Consider the following 15,256-nt stretch of genomic DNA (forward strand, 5'->3'; position numbering starts at 1 on the left):
AAAGGGCCTGTTCCTGTGCTGTACTATTCTATGTTTTATTATCTGCAGTTTTCAAAATTTTAAAATTGAATTTAGAGAAACATGTAGTGTCCTTGATCCGGAATCTTGGTCATTAATTTCTGCTAAGACCAACTCAACTCTTCCTATTACCACCTTGAATTGCATAGTAATCATTGCCTGTTTGTGTGATTGGTATCAATGTTATTGATCCTGAAGTTCCATTTAAATGGGATCTTTGAATGCTTATTGACCAAGATATTTTTTTCATTTCAGTGAGGAAGCGATGAAGCCAAGTTGTAAAAGGCAAAATATGTTCAGATCCTTCACTACCTCTCCATCAAAATACAGGAAATATGTGTCTGAGCTGCCATTGGAAGAACCAGGTGATAATGAGGCAATGTCTAGAAGTGGTTCAGTATGTGATCACACAGATACCAGGAGAATAATCATTGAGAAAACTGGCAAAGGACAGAAGGCTGTTGATGAGAGTAATGTACAAATGAATGCCATGCCAAATGCAATTTCTTCAGGAAACGCTCATCATTCACGAGACGACAAGTTAAACAGATCTGTGTGTTTGGAGCCTGAGAAGGTATTTTATTAGAACCTGTCCTCCATTTAAAATTGACATCCTGTATTTGTAGTTGAAGAGAATTCCTGAATCATAACTGTATTAATCTGTTGGCAGTAATTATCCTGACTAAATTTAATGTATAAAATAAATTGTTTCTTTAAAAAAAAACCATAAAGATAATATTTATATTCCAGACAAGCTAAATAAAACCCACAATCCTTGGGAAGATAATTGGCTAATTGGTGACAGTCAGAATGGCTTTGTCTACAGCAGATTGTTCTTATGAACTTGTTTGAGATGTTTTTTGAGGAGGTGATGAAGGTGATAGATGAGGGGATGGTGTGTTGTAGAGCAGATTAATCTAGAAGAGTGTGTTTTTTTAAATTAAAATAAAACAACTTGGGCATAAATGTAGGTGGGTGATTAGTAGGTTTGCAGATAACACCAAAATTGATGGAGTTGTAGACGGTGAGTAAGGCTGTTATTTTTGGCCAATTTTCCATTTAATGGTTTCCTTGGTTGCAGAATAAATATCAGTTTTCGATTAAAGTGTAGTCAATTACATTCACCCACTGTTTTGATCGAATGTAAAGACCCCAGAGCAGCTTGCAGAAAAGATTGATTAGAAATGTTCCAGTGATAAGGGAAATAAGCTATAATGTTGGACGAGAGAAGATGAGTTTGTTCTCCCCAGAGAAAAAAAATGTTGAGATAAGATTTATTTCAGATGTACAAGATCACCATTGAATCTAGTATCTTAGAAAATATGCAATGAAGACCATCCAATCCATCATTTATATACCAATTGAAAGACCTAATCTCATCTTTCAGCTCTTGCCGATTGTAGCTCATCATGGATACATTCAATGATGATCAACTATTACGCCACTTCATGAGTCCATTCTGAAGAGAGTATTAACGTTGATGGAGAAACAAGGAATGCTGATGCTAGAATCCCACGTAAAATGCAAAAGCTATCGTAACTAAGTGGGTCTGGCAGCACCTGCAGATTAGGCTGTGGGCCGAGCATCAAAAATGTGTCTAGAATTCAACATTTGTGACCCATGTCTCGGAACTACATGAAGTTTTGCACAGATTTAGATAAAATATAATGGAGAAGGAAGTCATAACTCGTCAGTGCCAAAAGTTGCACATTAATTAATTAAACAAATTAGAAAATGAGATCGAAAAAGTAAGCGCCATCTAGTGTCCTATGCCCATATAACACATGGGGAGCCTATTTCCGTATTTAAACCATATATTATTATACCATCTATATTATATATATGACTTGAGAATATGACTGTAATCATGTATAATTATATTGTATAAAAATAATATAATGAATATAATTGTGAGTTTTTTTTTAATGAGATTGCTGCAGAGGTCCTCTTGAACCAGCCTAATTAATGGGTGAGTGCAGTTCCTGTGGGTTCCCCTGTTTAGCGAACCCTACTGACTGCCAGTGTGCAAAGTAGGGGTCACGGCCATAGTGGGACTGGGGCAGTGCCAGCTGGGGGAAGCCTAAGGCAGGAGAATGCTTAACCCTAACTCGCCCCCCTTCCAGAGCTGCCCACAGCTGGAGCTGGAGCCGCTTTGGGACCGGCTACGGGCTCCGTACGTGTGGCCCCGCAGCGTATCAGCATGCCATTCTGGTGGTGATGATGGTGGGCAGCAGCACTGCCCTGCACGCCGCCCGGGCCGCCTTCAGCAACCCCATAGCGCCTGCTCCGTCAGACTGCCCGCTCGCTTCCTGCAACACCGGCAACCTGACATCCTGACCGACCCCTCGCCACACCCACCGGAGACCCGGCCAGACGCTCACCAGCCCGGCGGAGGCCCGGCCCGATGCTCACCAACCCTGCGCCCCGACGCTCACCACCCACCAACAGCCCGACCGATCCTCCACAGCATCCATCGCCCTACCGGCAAGCCCGACTGATTGACCGACCGACCGACTGACCCTAACCCTACTGTATATTTGTTATTTATCATTTTTATTTAACAGTTCACATAACTTTATAAAGATAAATCAATTGAGAAACAAAATGAACAGCAAAGTGAGCCTTACCTTTATTCCTTGGAAACCTTGTTATTGTTTTGATGTAATGTAGAGGCAGCCCAGGGTCCTCGCTGCCTAGTGACCATAAAACAAAGCGCGGGATTGGTCAATTTGCGTCCAAACTCAATGTCAAACGTGCATTGATTGGGCAATTACTACTGAGAAAATTTGAGGTTTTTCTCATATTTCTTAAAAATGTGCAGATTTTGGTCTTGACGAGTTTCAGGTATGATTTGTATAATATTTTTACACAATATGTTAAAAATTTAGGTAGTTCCGTGAGTTGGGTCACGAAACTGAACGAGAAAGCTCCTTGGCCCACAGCCTAGATGGAATGGTTTGGTGATGTGTTGGGTCCTGATCTTTCTTCAGACCTTCGGTCCTAACCTGAATCGTCGCCTATCCATTCCTTCCATAGATGCTGCCTGATCCACTGAGTTTCTCCAGCACTTTGTGTTTTATGTACTATCAGTGATGTAAGGCATAGGTACTGCCTGTTTCTGGGCTGTATAACTCTTTCTATTATCCTTTCCATTGTTGCAATAATTAGAGATGAACAGTGAAAATAAAAAAGAATGTTATGTGAATTACACAGGAAAGATAAAAACTGTACTTTTCTGCAAGTTCTATATAGTGGTGCTCTCCACAAAAAAAGGTACGAACAGCTGGACTAATTCCTCCAGCTACCTGATCATTTAAGCTATATTGCCTATGGTTATGTATTGCTGATGGGAATTCAGAAAATTGATGTACAAGATCTCAATTCCTTGTGTCTCTGAAGAAGAAATAATGTTCAGGATGGCAACCAAACTTGGCACGACATCTCCACCTAGTGACTGGGTTACATTTGTGCATTTTTCCAAAATGCCTATCAGTACAGTTCCACCACGATTTTCCGGCAATTGGTGGTCCGGCACCACCTTTAATCTGGATGAAATTACTCGAGCGCACATGAAATCTGGTTCGGCTTGAGCTGGTAAATCTGCTCTTGTGGCTGACTTTTGGGGGCCGCTATAACGGTACCTGAATGGTACAATTCAGGTACCGTTGGACTTCTCTCAGGGGCCATGATCTCTTGGTCTGGCAAAACCGATAATCCAGAAAGGCTCCGAAGCCGAGTTGGTTCCAGACTTCTCTATAACTATGATTACCAAAGGTTGGACTGTATGTTAAAACATGAAAACTTGTGGTAGGTGAAGGATGCTTTTGTTGGATCAATGCTTACAAGCAAAATCCTAAAATTTAAAAACAAAATTTAAGAAACTGTTTTGTATTAGTTTGTTCAATGTTATTTATTTTATGAATTTTATAAATTTCAGAATATGGAAGCTGAAAGAAGTCTACCTGAAGCATTAAGCAGTTCCACTCAACAAAGTTCTCAATCTACATTCAGGGCAAGGGATGATAATGGTATCTTTCAGCCAAAGTCCCGGAAGGCAGTGCCTCCCCAGGGTACCGGAGTTCTCTACCTTAAAGCCATATCAGAAGCTATTGGCAGAGACTTCCAGAAAACACGGCTGCACTGCCATACCATAGACACTGAGCATGCTGATTTGATACCTTCTAAACCTGTGACGAAATATTGCAAGCAAACTAACGAAGCTAGTTGGCATGAAACAACTCGGAATAGTGCTTCCCGACACAGCATTCAGCAACAAGAAACTGATGCTGAAAATAATTCTGTGGGCCGAAAGTGGAATGTTGGATTAAAGGCTAGTGAAGAATTACCAAATGAAAGGCCCAAGGTAGTGTTTCCTAATGTAGCTGCGACTATTGACACAAGTGTGGAAGAAAGAAGCAATGATCTCCTTCAAGAAAATGAGGGTGTGGGCCACAAGGTATTTGTGCTTTAATGGTAACCTTTTTTAAATCTCTATCATACAGGAATGAATGTGTTGAATTTGGAAGAGAACAAGTATAGCTCTCCTTTATCGAGGCCTGCTTTTAAGAGACAGTTGAGATAACAATCTTACAGTAAATTCTTGTTTATCCAGTATTCATCCATTTGGAATTCTCATGCAACCCCAGCAAAAATGTTATTGTATGAAAGTAAGGAGAAACATTTCATTTCATTTCAAGTATTTTAAACATATATAGAAACATAGAAAATAGGTGCAGGAGGAGGCCAATCGGCCCTTCTAGCCAACACCGCCATTCATTGTGATCATGGCTGATCGTCTCTATCAATAACCCGTGCCTGCCTTCTCCCTATATCCCTTGACTCCACTAGCCCCTAGAGCTCTATCTAACTCTCTCCTAAATCCATCCAGTGATTTGGCCTCCACTGCCCTCTGTGGCAGGGAATTCCATAAATTCACAACTCTCTTGGTGAAAAAGTTGTTTCTCACCTCAGTCTTAAATGACCTCCCCTTTATTCTAAAACTGTGGCCCCTGGTTCTGGACTCGCCCAACATTGGGAACATTTTTCCTGCATCCAGCTTGTCCAGTCCTTTTATAATTTTATATGTTTCTATAATATTCCCCATCATCCTTCTATACTCCAGTGAATACAAGCCTAGAGATATGTGAAAAGAAAGAGATTAGTAGATATGTGAAAAGAAAGAGATTAGTTAAAACAAATGTAGGTCCCTTGCAGTCAGAAACAGGTGAGTTGATCATGGGGAACAAGGATATGGCGGACCAATTGAATAACTACTTTGGTTCCGTCTTCACTAAGGAAGACATAAATAATTTGCCGGAAATAGCAGGGGACCGCGGGTCAAAGGAGTTGGAGGAATTGAGTGAAATCCAGGTTAGCCGGGAAGTGGTGTTGGGTAAATTGAATGGATTAAAGGCCGATAAATCCCCAGGGCCAGATAGGCTGCATCCCAGAGTACTTAAGGAAGTAGCTCCAGAAATAGTGGATGCATTAGTAATAATCTTTCAAAACTCTTTAGATTCTGGAGTAGTTCCTGAGGATTGGCGGGTAGCAAACGTAACCCCACTTTTTAAGAAGGGAGGGAGAGAGAAAACGGGGAATTACAGACCAGTTAGTCTAAAATCGGTAGTGGGGAAACTGCTAGAGTCAGTTATTAAAGATGGGATAGCAGCACATTTGGAAAGTGGTGAAATCATTGGCCAAAGTCAGCATGGATTTACGAAAGGTAAATCATGTCTGACGAATCTTATAGAATTTTTCGAGGATGTAACTAGTAGCGTGGATAGGGGAGAACCAGTGGATGTGGTGTATCTGGACTTCCAGAAGGCTTTCGACAAGGTCCCACATAAGAGATTAGTATACAAACTTAAAGTACACGGCATTGGGGGTTCAGTATTGATGTGGATAGAGAACTGGCTGGCAAACAGGAAGAAAAGAGTAGGAGTAAACGGGTCCTTTTCACAATGGCAGGCAGTGACTAGTGGGGTACCGCAAGGTTCAGTGCTGGGACCCCAGCTATTTACAATATATATTAATGATCTGGATGAGGGAATTGAAGGCAATATCTCCAAGTTTGCGGATGACACTAAGGCGGGGGGCAGTGTTAGCTGTGAGGAGGATGCTAGGAGACTGCAAGGTGACTTGGATAGGCTGGGTGAGTGGGAAATGTTTGGCAGATGCAGTATAATGTGGATAAATGTGAGGTTATCCATTTTGGTGGCAAAAACAGGAAAGCAGACTATTATCTAAATGGTGGCCGACTAGGAAAAGGGGAGATGCAGCGAGACCTGGGTGTCATGGTACACCAGTCATTGAAAGTAGGCATGCAGGTGCAGCAGGCAGTGAAGAAAGCGAATGATATGTTAGCTTTCATAGCAAAAGGATTTGAGTATAGGAGCAGGGAGGTTCTACTGCAGTTGTACAGGGTCTTGGTGAGACCACACCTGGAGTATTGCGTACAGTTTTGGTCTCCAAATCTGAGGAAGGACATTATTGCCATAGAGGGAGTGCAGAGAAGGTTCACCAGACTGATTCCTGGGATGTCAGGACTGTCTTATGAAGAAAGACTGGATAGACTTGGTTTATACTCTCTAGAATTTAGGAGATTGAGAGGGGATCTTATAGAAACTTACAAAATTCTTAAGGGGTGGACAGGCTAGATGCAGGAAGATTGTTCCCCGTGTTGGGGGAATTCCAGAACGGGGGGTCCCGGTTTAGGGATACGGGGGAAATTTTTTAGGACCGAGATGAGAAGAACTTTTTTTCACACAGAGAGTGGTGAGTCTCTGGAACTCTCTGCCGCAGATGGTAGTCGAGGCCAGTTCATTGGCTATATTTAAGAGGGAGTTAGATGTGGCCCTTGTTGCGAAGGGGATCAGAGGGTATGGAGAGAAGGCAGGTACGGGATTCTGAGTTGGATGATCAGCCATGATCATATTGAATGGCGGTGCAGGCTCGAAGGGCCAAATGGCCTACTCCTGCACCTAATTTCTATGTTTCTACGTTTCTAGTCTTTTCAATCTTTCCTCATATGACAGTCCCGCCATCCCAGGGATCAATCTCGTGAACCTACGCTGCACTGCCTCAATCACAAGGATGTCCTTCCTCAAATTAGGAGACCAAACTGTACACAATACTCCAGATATTTGAGGACATTTTTTCTTTTTTTTTTACATTTGTATAAAAGGGCAGAGTATTTGTAGGCTGATTAGCATGATTCTGTTTGTGAAGCATGACAAAATATAATCTAAACTTTCCAAATGCATGTGGTTGCCTTGGGTCTCTGTACAGTAACATACACATCTGTATAGTTTTTACTTGGTCAAGTTAAATTTATCATGTCACTTATTTTTTTCTAAACAGAAATTGACTTTTGATGACGATGCATCCTTTGGAAGTGACTGGTCTGATGTTGAGGACCCCATTCAATTAGCTACTTTTTCACAAGATTCCAGTCCAACAGATAACCTGGAAAGCTTCAAACCTGGCACTCCATTGAACGACAAATATAATACACAGTCATCTTTTATGTATTCTACCCCTTCCGGTTCATGTGCAAAAAATTGGACTTCTCAGCAGTCTTCACAAGCTAGCAGTTTTATTGGTGATTGCTGTTATCATAACCTTGATGACGGAACAGAATCTTTCCCAAGTTACTCAAAAACAATTTCACAAGGTTCACAGTCTGCTATTTGCAGTAACTTGTCTTTTGAATCATTAGGCTACTCGTTTGATCATAGCAATAACATGGATGATAGTAAGAGTTGCGTCAACTCATCACAAGATGATTCAGAAGTTTGGGACAATGATTCAGAGAATTGGTATCAAGAAAATTGGGGACTGAATTACCAAAGGGGTTTTGTGGACACTCATTGCCATCTGGACTTTTTATTCTCTAAATTATCCTTTAAGGGAACTTTCACAAATTTCATGAAACTTTATGACAGCACATTCCCAGCTGAGTTTCATGGCTGTATCACTGATTTCTGTGACCCTCGTTGCCTGGTTCGTGGAAATTTATGGGAACATTTACTGGAAGAACCACTTGTTTGGGGTGCTTTTGGCTGCCATCCGCATTTTGCCCGCTACTACACAAATTCACAGGAAAGTGCAATTCTTCAAGCATTGAGACACCCAAAAGCTGTTGCATTTGGAGAGATGGGTTTGGACTACTCTTATAAGTGTTCAACAAACATTCCTGACCAAAAACGGGTAAGTAAAGAGCAGGAGGGACATTTTTTTGTAATCGACAAACAAATTTATTTGGTTACTTAAAAATTGTTGTGGTGACATAATAGCACTTGGTTAATGGTTTGCAAAAATGTGTCATTTAAAAGTCAATAAATATTATATGTGATTATTTGGTGCTGTTATGGCACCCTTTTCATCTGCCAGAGTAGCCAAATGAAAACACTTCTGACAATGGTGCATGTGGGTTAGGTGGATGTCTTGGATTGGAGAAGTTGGGATGGTGGAGTGGTGAGAAGGGAGGGACAAATGGTTATGGGAGCTAAAGATTTATTAATAATTGGATTCTTGTTTTTGCCAGGTCTTTGAGAGACAGCTAAAGCTTGCGGTGGCATTAAAGAAACCACTTGTTATCCACTGCAGGGATGCTGATGAAGATCTTTTTGAGATAATGAAAATGAATGTGCCAAAGGACTACAAAATTCATAGGTGAAAGGTCATTCTGTTTATGCTTTGGCATTCCTTTTTTTTCTTGTGTAAAACTGTGATTCAGATGTGTTCACAAGATGATGGAGGTCTGAAGCAGGCAAAGCAGATCACTTCCAAAAGACGTGGTCTGCATTTACGGAACTATTACAAGCATAAGGTGCAATAGTAAGTTAAAATATAAAGGGTACCAGGATCTGGTAACGGGGGGTATAAAATAATTTTTTAATAAAAACACGGTTGGTATATCCTTTTTTGCGGAGTTTTGTGTTATAATAGAGCGATTGTTTTTCTTTTTTTCTTTCTTCTTTTTTTCTTTTCTTTCTAGGGTCTTATTTCCTTTCTTTACTTCCTTCTCTAATTCATTCCCTAAGGGGCTTTCTTCTCCCAACACTTTCCTGCACCTTCACGATTCTTGCTTACTTTCCTTACTTCTTTTATTTCAATCTTTTTTAAAGCTCAAAAAATGAAGTGGTACAACATAATGTAATAAGATATATGTGATGTGTATTAATGTAAGTTACTGTACTGTCAATAAAAATAAAATAAAAAAAAGATGATGGAGGTCCGCAAAATGATCTTCAGTCTTTTTATGCATGTAAGGAGCTTGCGGGTGGTTGATGTTTGGACTTTGCTTACAAAGAAGATTGCCTGAAAGGAAGCTTCCAGAACAAAAACATTTTGGAGATTTGTACACATGCAAGACTTGTTCCACATAGATTCAGCCTTTTGTCCAGCCCAAGCATCCATAAACCTAGAAATGAACAGGCAATACTGAACCTCAGGACATTTAGTCCTTGCTGCAGAGAACCCTACAACTACGTGGTTCATTTTCTTCCCCCTACTTGAATGATTCACAGACCTATAATGCTGCAGACAGTTTACATATCCTTTCTGCAATTACTCAACCCATCCAAACAGAGAGAAAGAACATATGCAAGTATTGGTGTTACACCAATTGTTTTTGTCATTGTGCGTAGTAGAGGGGTGGATTTGGGAAAAAATACAAAAAGCCGTAGTGAATTCTTCTACTCCATCTTCAGATAATTTATCTTGAAGGCACATATGCTGATGTGGGGGGCAAAAAATGGTCAATGTGTTGGTAGCTGCGCCATCCAAGATGGTGATGAGTTCTTGGGAATTATTGGAGCTCAGTCTTTTAAACCATTCTTGACTTGATATTTGGACCAAGACCAGACAAAAGCAAGGCGAGATTGAGGGAAAGTAAAACACTTCATCCTCACTGAGAAGCCAACAACCAGCCAGTCAGTTTGGTTTATTGTCACGTGTACCGAGGTACAGTGAAAACCCGTTTGTTGTGTGCTACCCAGACCAAGAGGGATAAAAATACTCTAGGAAATTTCTTTCGGGCTTGTCCAGGCAAATGAAAGTAACTCAGTGAAGGACATGACCCACATGTAACTGAACAATCTACCTGCCATTTCTCAAATGTGATCTCCACAAGCTTTACAACCAACAACGGGTCTAACTCCCTCTTTGTACAATGCTGTAGTAAATCTATTGTAAACCAAGGATGTTAGTACATCAAGGGATATGTACAGATATTGCTGTAAATCAAATTTTGACATGTAACATGGTGAGTTGACAAAGAGTAATATTGTTTCCCCTCCAGCACTTGAATAATTGTTTGCACGTTTATGTTGATATATCTTACAAGGTACCTAGCGTGAGCTTTATGTTTTTGTGATTTTCAGAAAAACTTAGTCCTGCCAGAACCAGACAAATGATATTTGCTTTTATTTTTATATATTTTTTCCATTCTGCAGGCATTGCTTCACTGGCTCTTATGAGGTGATTGAGCCATTTCTGCAGGAATTTTCTAATTTATCAGTTGGATTCACAGCCCTGATCACCTACCCATCTGCTGGTGTGACCAAGGAGGCAGTCAGAAAAATCCCAATGGAACGGATTGTCGTAGAGACTGATGCACCATACTTCTTACCCAGAGGGGTCAGTTGTTTATATAATTTCTTATGTAGTAATGGGTCAGAAGATTTGACTATTAATTTCTTATGTAGTAATGGGTCAGAAGATTTGACTATTATTTATTTATATGTGTGTGTGGTCAATTTTATTTCTATAGCACATTTAAAAACGTGCTAACGTGCTACAAACAGTGGTACATAGATCAACAATACATACATAGATGCATACATACAGAGCTCCCTCAGAAGACCTCAAGAAAGGCTTGAGAGTAGAAATAAGTTTTAAGTCTAGACTTAAAAGAGTTGATGGAGGGGGCAGTTCTGATGGGAAGAGGGATGCTGTTCCATAGTATAGGAGCTGCAACCGCAAAAGCGCGGTCGCCCCTGAGCTTATGCATAGACCGCGGGATGGTCAGTAACCCCAAGTTGGCCGATCTGAGGGACCTGGAGGTGGTATGGTGGGTAAGCAGATTTTTGATGTAGATGGGGGCAAGCTTTATATACATAAAGAAGGAGCTTGAAATTGATTCGGAACCGCACAGGGAGCCAGTGGAGAGTGGCCAGAATCGGGGTGATGTGGTCCCTTTTTCGGGTGCCCGTCAGGAGTCTCGCTGCGGCGGGTATTGGCCCAATATAAATCATGCAATCTTGATATCTGCAAATATAGGAATCTTTAAAAAAAAGTTTTAATACTGATAAACATACAGCACAGAAACAAGCCTTTCGGTTCAACTCGTCAATGCAGATTATTTAAGCTAATCCTATTTTTTCGCATTTGACCCAAATCCTCTATTCCTTTCCTATCTAAGGGCCTTTTTAAATGCTGTAATTGTATTTCTCTGTCATTTCCTCTGCTTGCTCGTTTCATTTAACCACCATCAATTACGTCTACACTCTGAGAAGTCAAATGGACGGTTTATTCTTCAGATCCCATTAACTTTCTTCTCTTTCACCTTAATCCTCCAACCTTTAGTTTTTAGTCTTCCCCAACCAAGAAAAGAGACTTACATTCCATCGTAGCTATTCTCCTCGTAATATATAAACCTCTCCTAGGTCACTCCTCAACCTCCTAAATTGCAGTAAAACTCAGTCCATCCAATCTCCTTACAGGTAAAACCCTTCATTCCAGGCAACATCCTGGTGAATCGCTTCTGCACTCTTTCTAATGCTACCACATCCTTCCTGTAATATGGTGACCAAAACGGTACATTAATATTCCAAATGCGGCCTGACCCAATTCTTATATTTCACTTCCTTAGAATTTCTTACACTTCACTTCCTGTGAAGGCAAGCATGTTGAATGCTGCCTTCATCACCCTATCCACATATGCCGCCATTTTCGGGGAGCTTTCAAGTTGCTCTCAAAGCCCCTTTGCACATCAACATTCGAGAGGTCCATGCCATTTATTGTACATGTCCATTTAGTATTTGATGTCTTAAAATGTATCTCCTTACTTTTCTGGATTAAATTCCCTTCCACCACACTGCTCAATTTTTCAAATGATCTCCATCCCTCTGTATCCTTCCACAATCTTTTTTGTTATCTACTACTCAATCATTTTTTGTGTTACTCAATCATTTTTTGTGTTATCAGCAGACTTGCTAATCAATCAATCACATTCCTATCCAAGTCATTTATATTTATGACAAATAATAAATAGTCCCTGTGTTACACTATTGTTTTCAGACATCCAGTCAGAAAAATGCCCTCAAGCACTAACCTTTGCCCCCTATCACCAAGTCAAATTTGGGTCCAGTTTAAGATACGTTGGATCCCATGTGCCCAATCCTTCTGCACCAGTCTACCGTGCGGATCTTTGTCAAAAACCTTGCTAAAGTCCATGCAAACTATGTCTCGTGTACTGCTTTCATTTTTCTTAGTTGCCTCCTTAAATAACCCAATCGAATTTTTTACAAAGAAAGAATGTTCTCTTATAATACTTACAAAGTAAAGTTGGATCAAAACAACATCAGCTGATATCTGTAATTTAATCTGAGTTAATTTTGTAATGTAGCAGCCTTTCCAGCCAAAGTGATATTTACTAGGCACCAGAAAAGTAAAACCAATTCATGATTTTCTTCCTAACCCACAGCATAAATTGTTCCCAAACAAGTGTCGTTCAGCATTGACTATATCTACCTCCAGTTAGCATGACCAATATTTCCTTGCCGCGCTTTCACCCATCTCATGTTATACTGCATGAGGTAAGTGAAAATACAAAGGTACCTAAGTATGAAAACACATAGCTCCAGATTCAGGGAGTTTCTTCCCAGCTGTTATCACCAACTAGAGAGCAGTCCTGACCTACCATCTATCTCATTGGAGACGCTTGGGCAATTTTTAATCATTTTCCTGGATTTTATCTTGCACTAAACGTTATTCTCTTTATCCTGTATCTGTACACTGTAGACAGCTTGATTGTAATCATACATGGTCTTTCCGCTGACTAGATAGCCGCAACAAAAATGCTTTTTGCTGTACCTTGGACACATTATTTTAAACTGCAGTGGCAGTTCCATTTTGCCTCACCTTGATCATTTATGAATAAATTCCCAGCATTATGACGCCAGCAAAGCTGGCAATATAAAACTGCCCATAAGGAATATGGATAAAATTATTTAGACTCCAGTTTAATCCTGCGGAGAACAGGCAGGACCCGTGATGGACTGGGCTGTGTTCACCACTTTTTGCAATCTTCTTCGTTCCTGGACTTTGAGTTGCCAAACCAGGCCATGATGCAACCAATCAATATGCTCTCTACTGTACACCTTGAGAAGTTCAAGAGAGTAGTCATCGATATACTGAATCTCCTCAATCTTCTAAGGAAGTAGAAACGTTGATGGGCTTTTTTTATGATTGTATCAATGTGCTAGGTCCAGGACAGATCTTCAGAGATATGCACATCCTGGAATTTAAAGTTTTTGATTCTCTACACCTGTACTTTTCTATGTTTACAAAATTGACTACCTGTACTTATATTCTGCGCCATTTGAGGTGCTATAGTGATGAGTCCACATTGTATTCCATTGGATCAATCAAGGGCTTTGTTTATTTTATTTTCATTTCAGCTCTCCTATAAAGCAAGCAGACTGAGCACTAAATCTAGGACAGCCTGGATTTATGGCTTGGTTTTGTAAAAGTTAATGCTATTGCAAATGTGATCTACAGTCAGTTTACTATCATGGTGCCACTGTACAATGTGACTGTAATTAACAGACACCAAACAGTACCCTGCATTACAGAACTTTAGATATTAAATTACTCCCCTTACTCTCGCTATCGTAAGGTACAGGATACTGAGTTGGATGATCAGCCATGATCATATTGAATGGCGGTGCAGGCTCGAAGGGCTGAATGGCCTACTCCTTCACCTATTTTCTATGTTTCTATCTATAGTAAAAGTATTTAAGGAAGTGGAAGCACTGTAGACCAGAGCCAGGAATTTATGCAAAATGTTGGAAAATTTGTTTTGAATGCAGCGAGAAGTAAAATTACTTGGTGCCTACCTGTACTCTTCCAAATTTTTTATAATGTGATGTTGTTGTCTAGTTTATTTTTGCAGGATATTTTAACCTGAACATTATGTGCGTTTCCCTTACTTTCAGGTCCCCAAAGGGCTTTGTTCCCATTCCCATCCAGGACTTGGCTTATACACTGTAAAGGAAATTGCGAGGTTGAAAGTAATGACATTGTCCACAGTTCTTTATAAACTGAGAAGAAATACCCACAATCTATATGGAATATAAACAACTGACAAAATCGAATAGAATATGTAACCCCACTTACTTTGAAATATACAGGTCCAAAAGCTTATATATATTCCAACGTTACATGAAAATGTCAAAAAGATTATTGATACAAATATCAGTCCAGTGCATTATTTTTTAAGCAACAGCTTTAAGTTTACATTATTTTATGTTTTAATTGTGTACTCCTTATTTCTTATTAACTTTTACTCAAGCTACAATTTTAACTTGAGACAATTTGAAAAATGATACGACTCTTTAAACACTGACTAGTTTTTTTTTCAGTTTTGTCTTGAATTATTGATTTTCTCAATAAATAAAATAAAATAAATAAATACAAAGTCTTTTCAAGTGTCAGCCTGGTTTCATGTCTCGTTGGTGCTGGTGCCGGTGCAGCGCGGTCAAATGAGTGGTCCGCTGCCCGGAGCCTTGGTCCCGCTCCACCCGGCCCCGTATGTGGGCGCTGCCGACTCACAGTCCGTGACAGGGTGGCCGCACAGGGTGGGCGGAGGGCGGCCGTGGTTGGACAGCGCCGGGGAGAGTGGGGGCTGTCCCGAGGGATGCATTCCTTCGGCTACTTGGTGCTCAGGTTCAGAGCAAAGATACTAGAGTATTTGGTTCAGAGCGCTCATTTTTACAGCGCAAAAATTGATCATTTTGGCGTTTTTTAACAGGTAAGAAAGTACGTGTTTCGTGTGTTAACAGTGTATGCAGGAGGTTGCAATGTCCTCCAGATAGTTTAAGCTGCTCCGTGCGTCACGCCCTTTGACCCGATGACCTTACGTACAACCTCCCTCCCCCCATAACAACAGAACACTCTGGACTCGCCGCATGAGCTTTCTTTGACCTTACTAAAATGGAGGCTGGGCATCGCA

General features: G+C 40.5%; 1 protein-coding gene across 7 annotated transcripts in view; it reads left to right on the forward strand.

Moving 5' to 3' along the window:
- Positions 1-14,723, forward strand: part of tatdn2 (TatD DNase domain containing 2) — a 16,612-nt gene extending 1,889 nt beyond the window's left edge. For 3 of the 7 annotated variants that reach the window (XM_055647768.1, XM_055647769.1, XM_055647770.1), the window contains exons 2-7: positions 274-592; positions 3,956-4,474; positions 7,378-8,226; positions 8,564-8,691; positions 10,476-10,659; positions 14,241-14,723. In XM_055647768.1, the coding sequence (XP_055503743.1) occupies positions 274-592; positions 3,956-4,474; positions 7,378-8,226; positions 8,564-8,691; positions 10,476-10,659; positions 14,241-14,381 (2,140 nt within the window). In that variant the 3' untranslated portion in view covers positions 14,382-14,723. The remainder of the gene's footprint in view (positions 1-273; positions 593-3,955; positions 4,475-7,377; positions 8,227-8,563; positions 8,692-10,475; positions 10,660-14,240) is intronic. The other 4 variants (XM_055647774.1, XM_055647773.1, XM_055647775.1 and 1 more) reach the window with 2 other exon arrangements.
- The last annotated feature ends 533 nt before the right edge of the window (positions 14,724-15,256 follow it).

This window comes from Leucoraja erinacea, chromosome 16 (assembly GCF_028641065.1).
Source record: "Leucoraja erinacea ecotype New England chromosome 16, Leri_hhj_1, whole genome shotgun sequence".
Classification (NCBI taxonomy): domain Eukaryota; kingdom Metazoa; phylum Chordata; class Chondrichthyes; order Rajiformes; family Rajidae; genus Leucoraja; species Leucoraja erinaceus.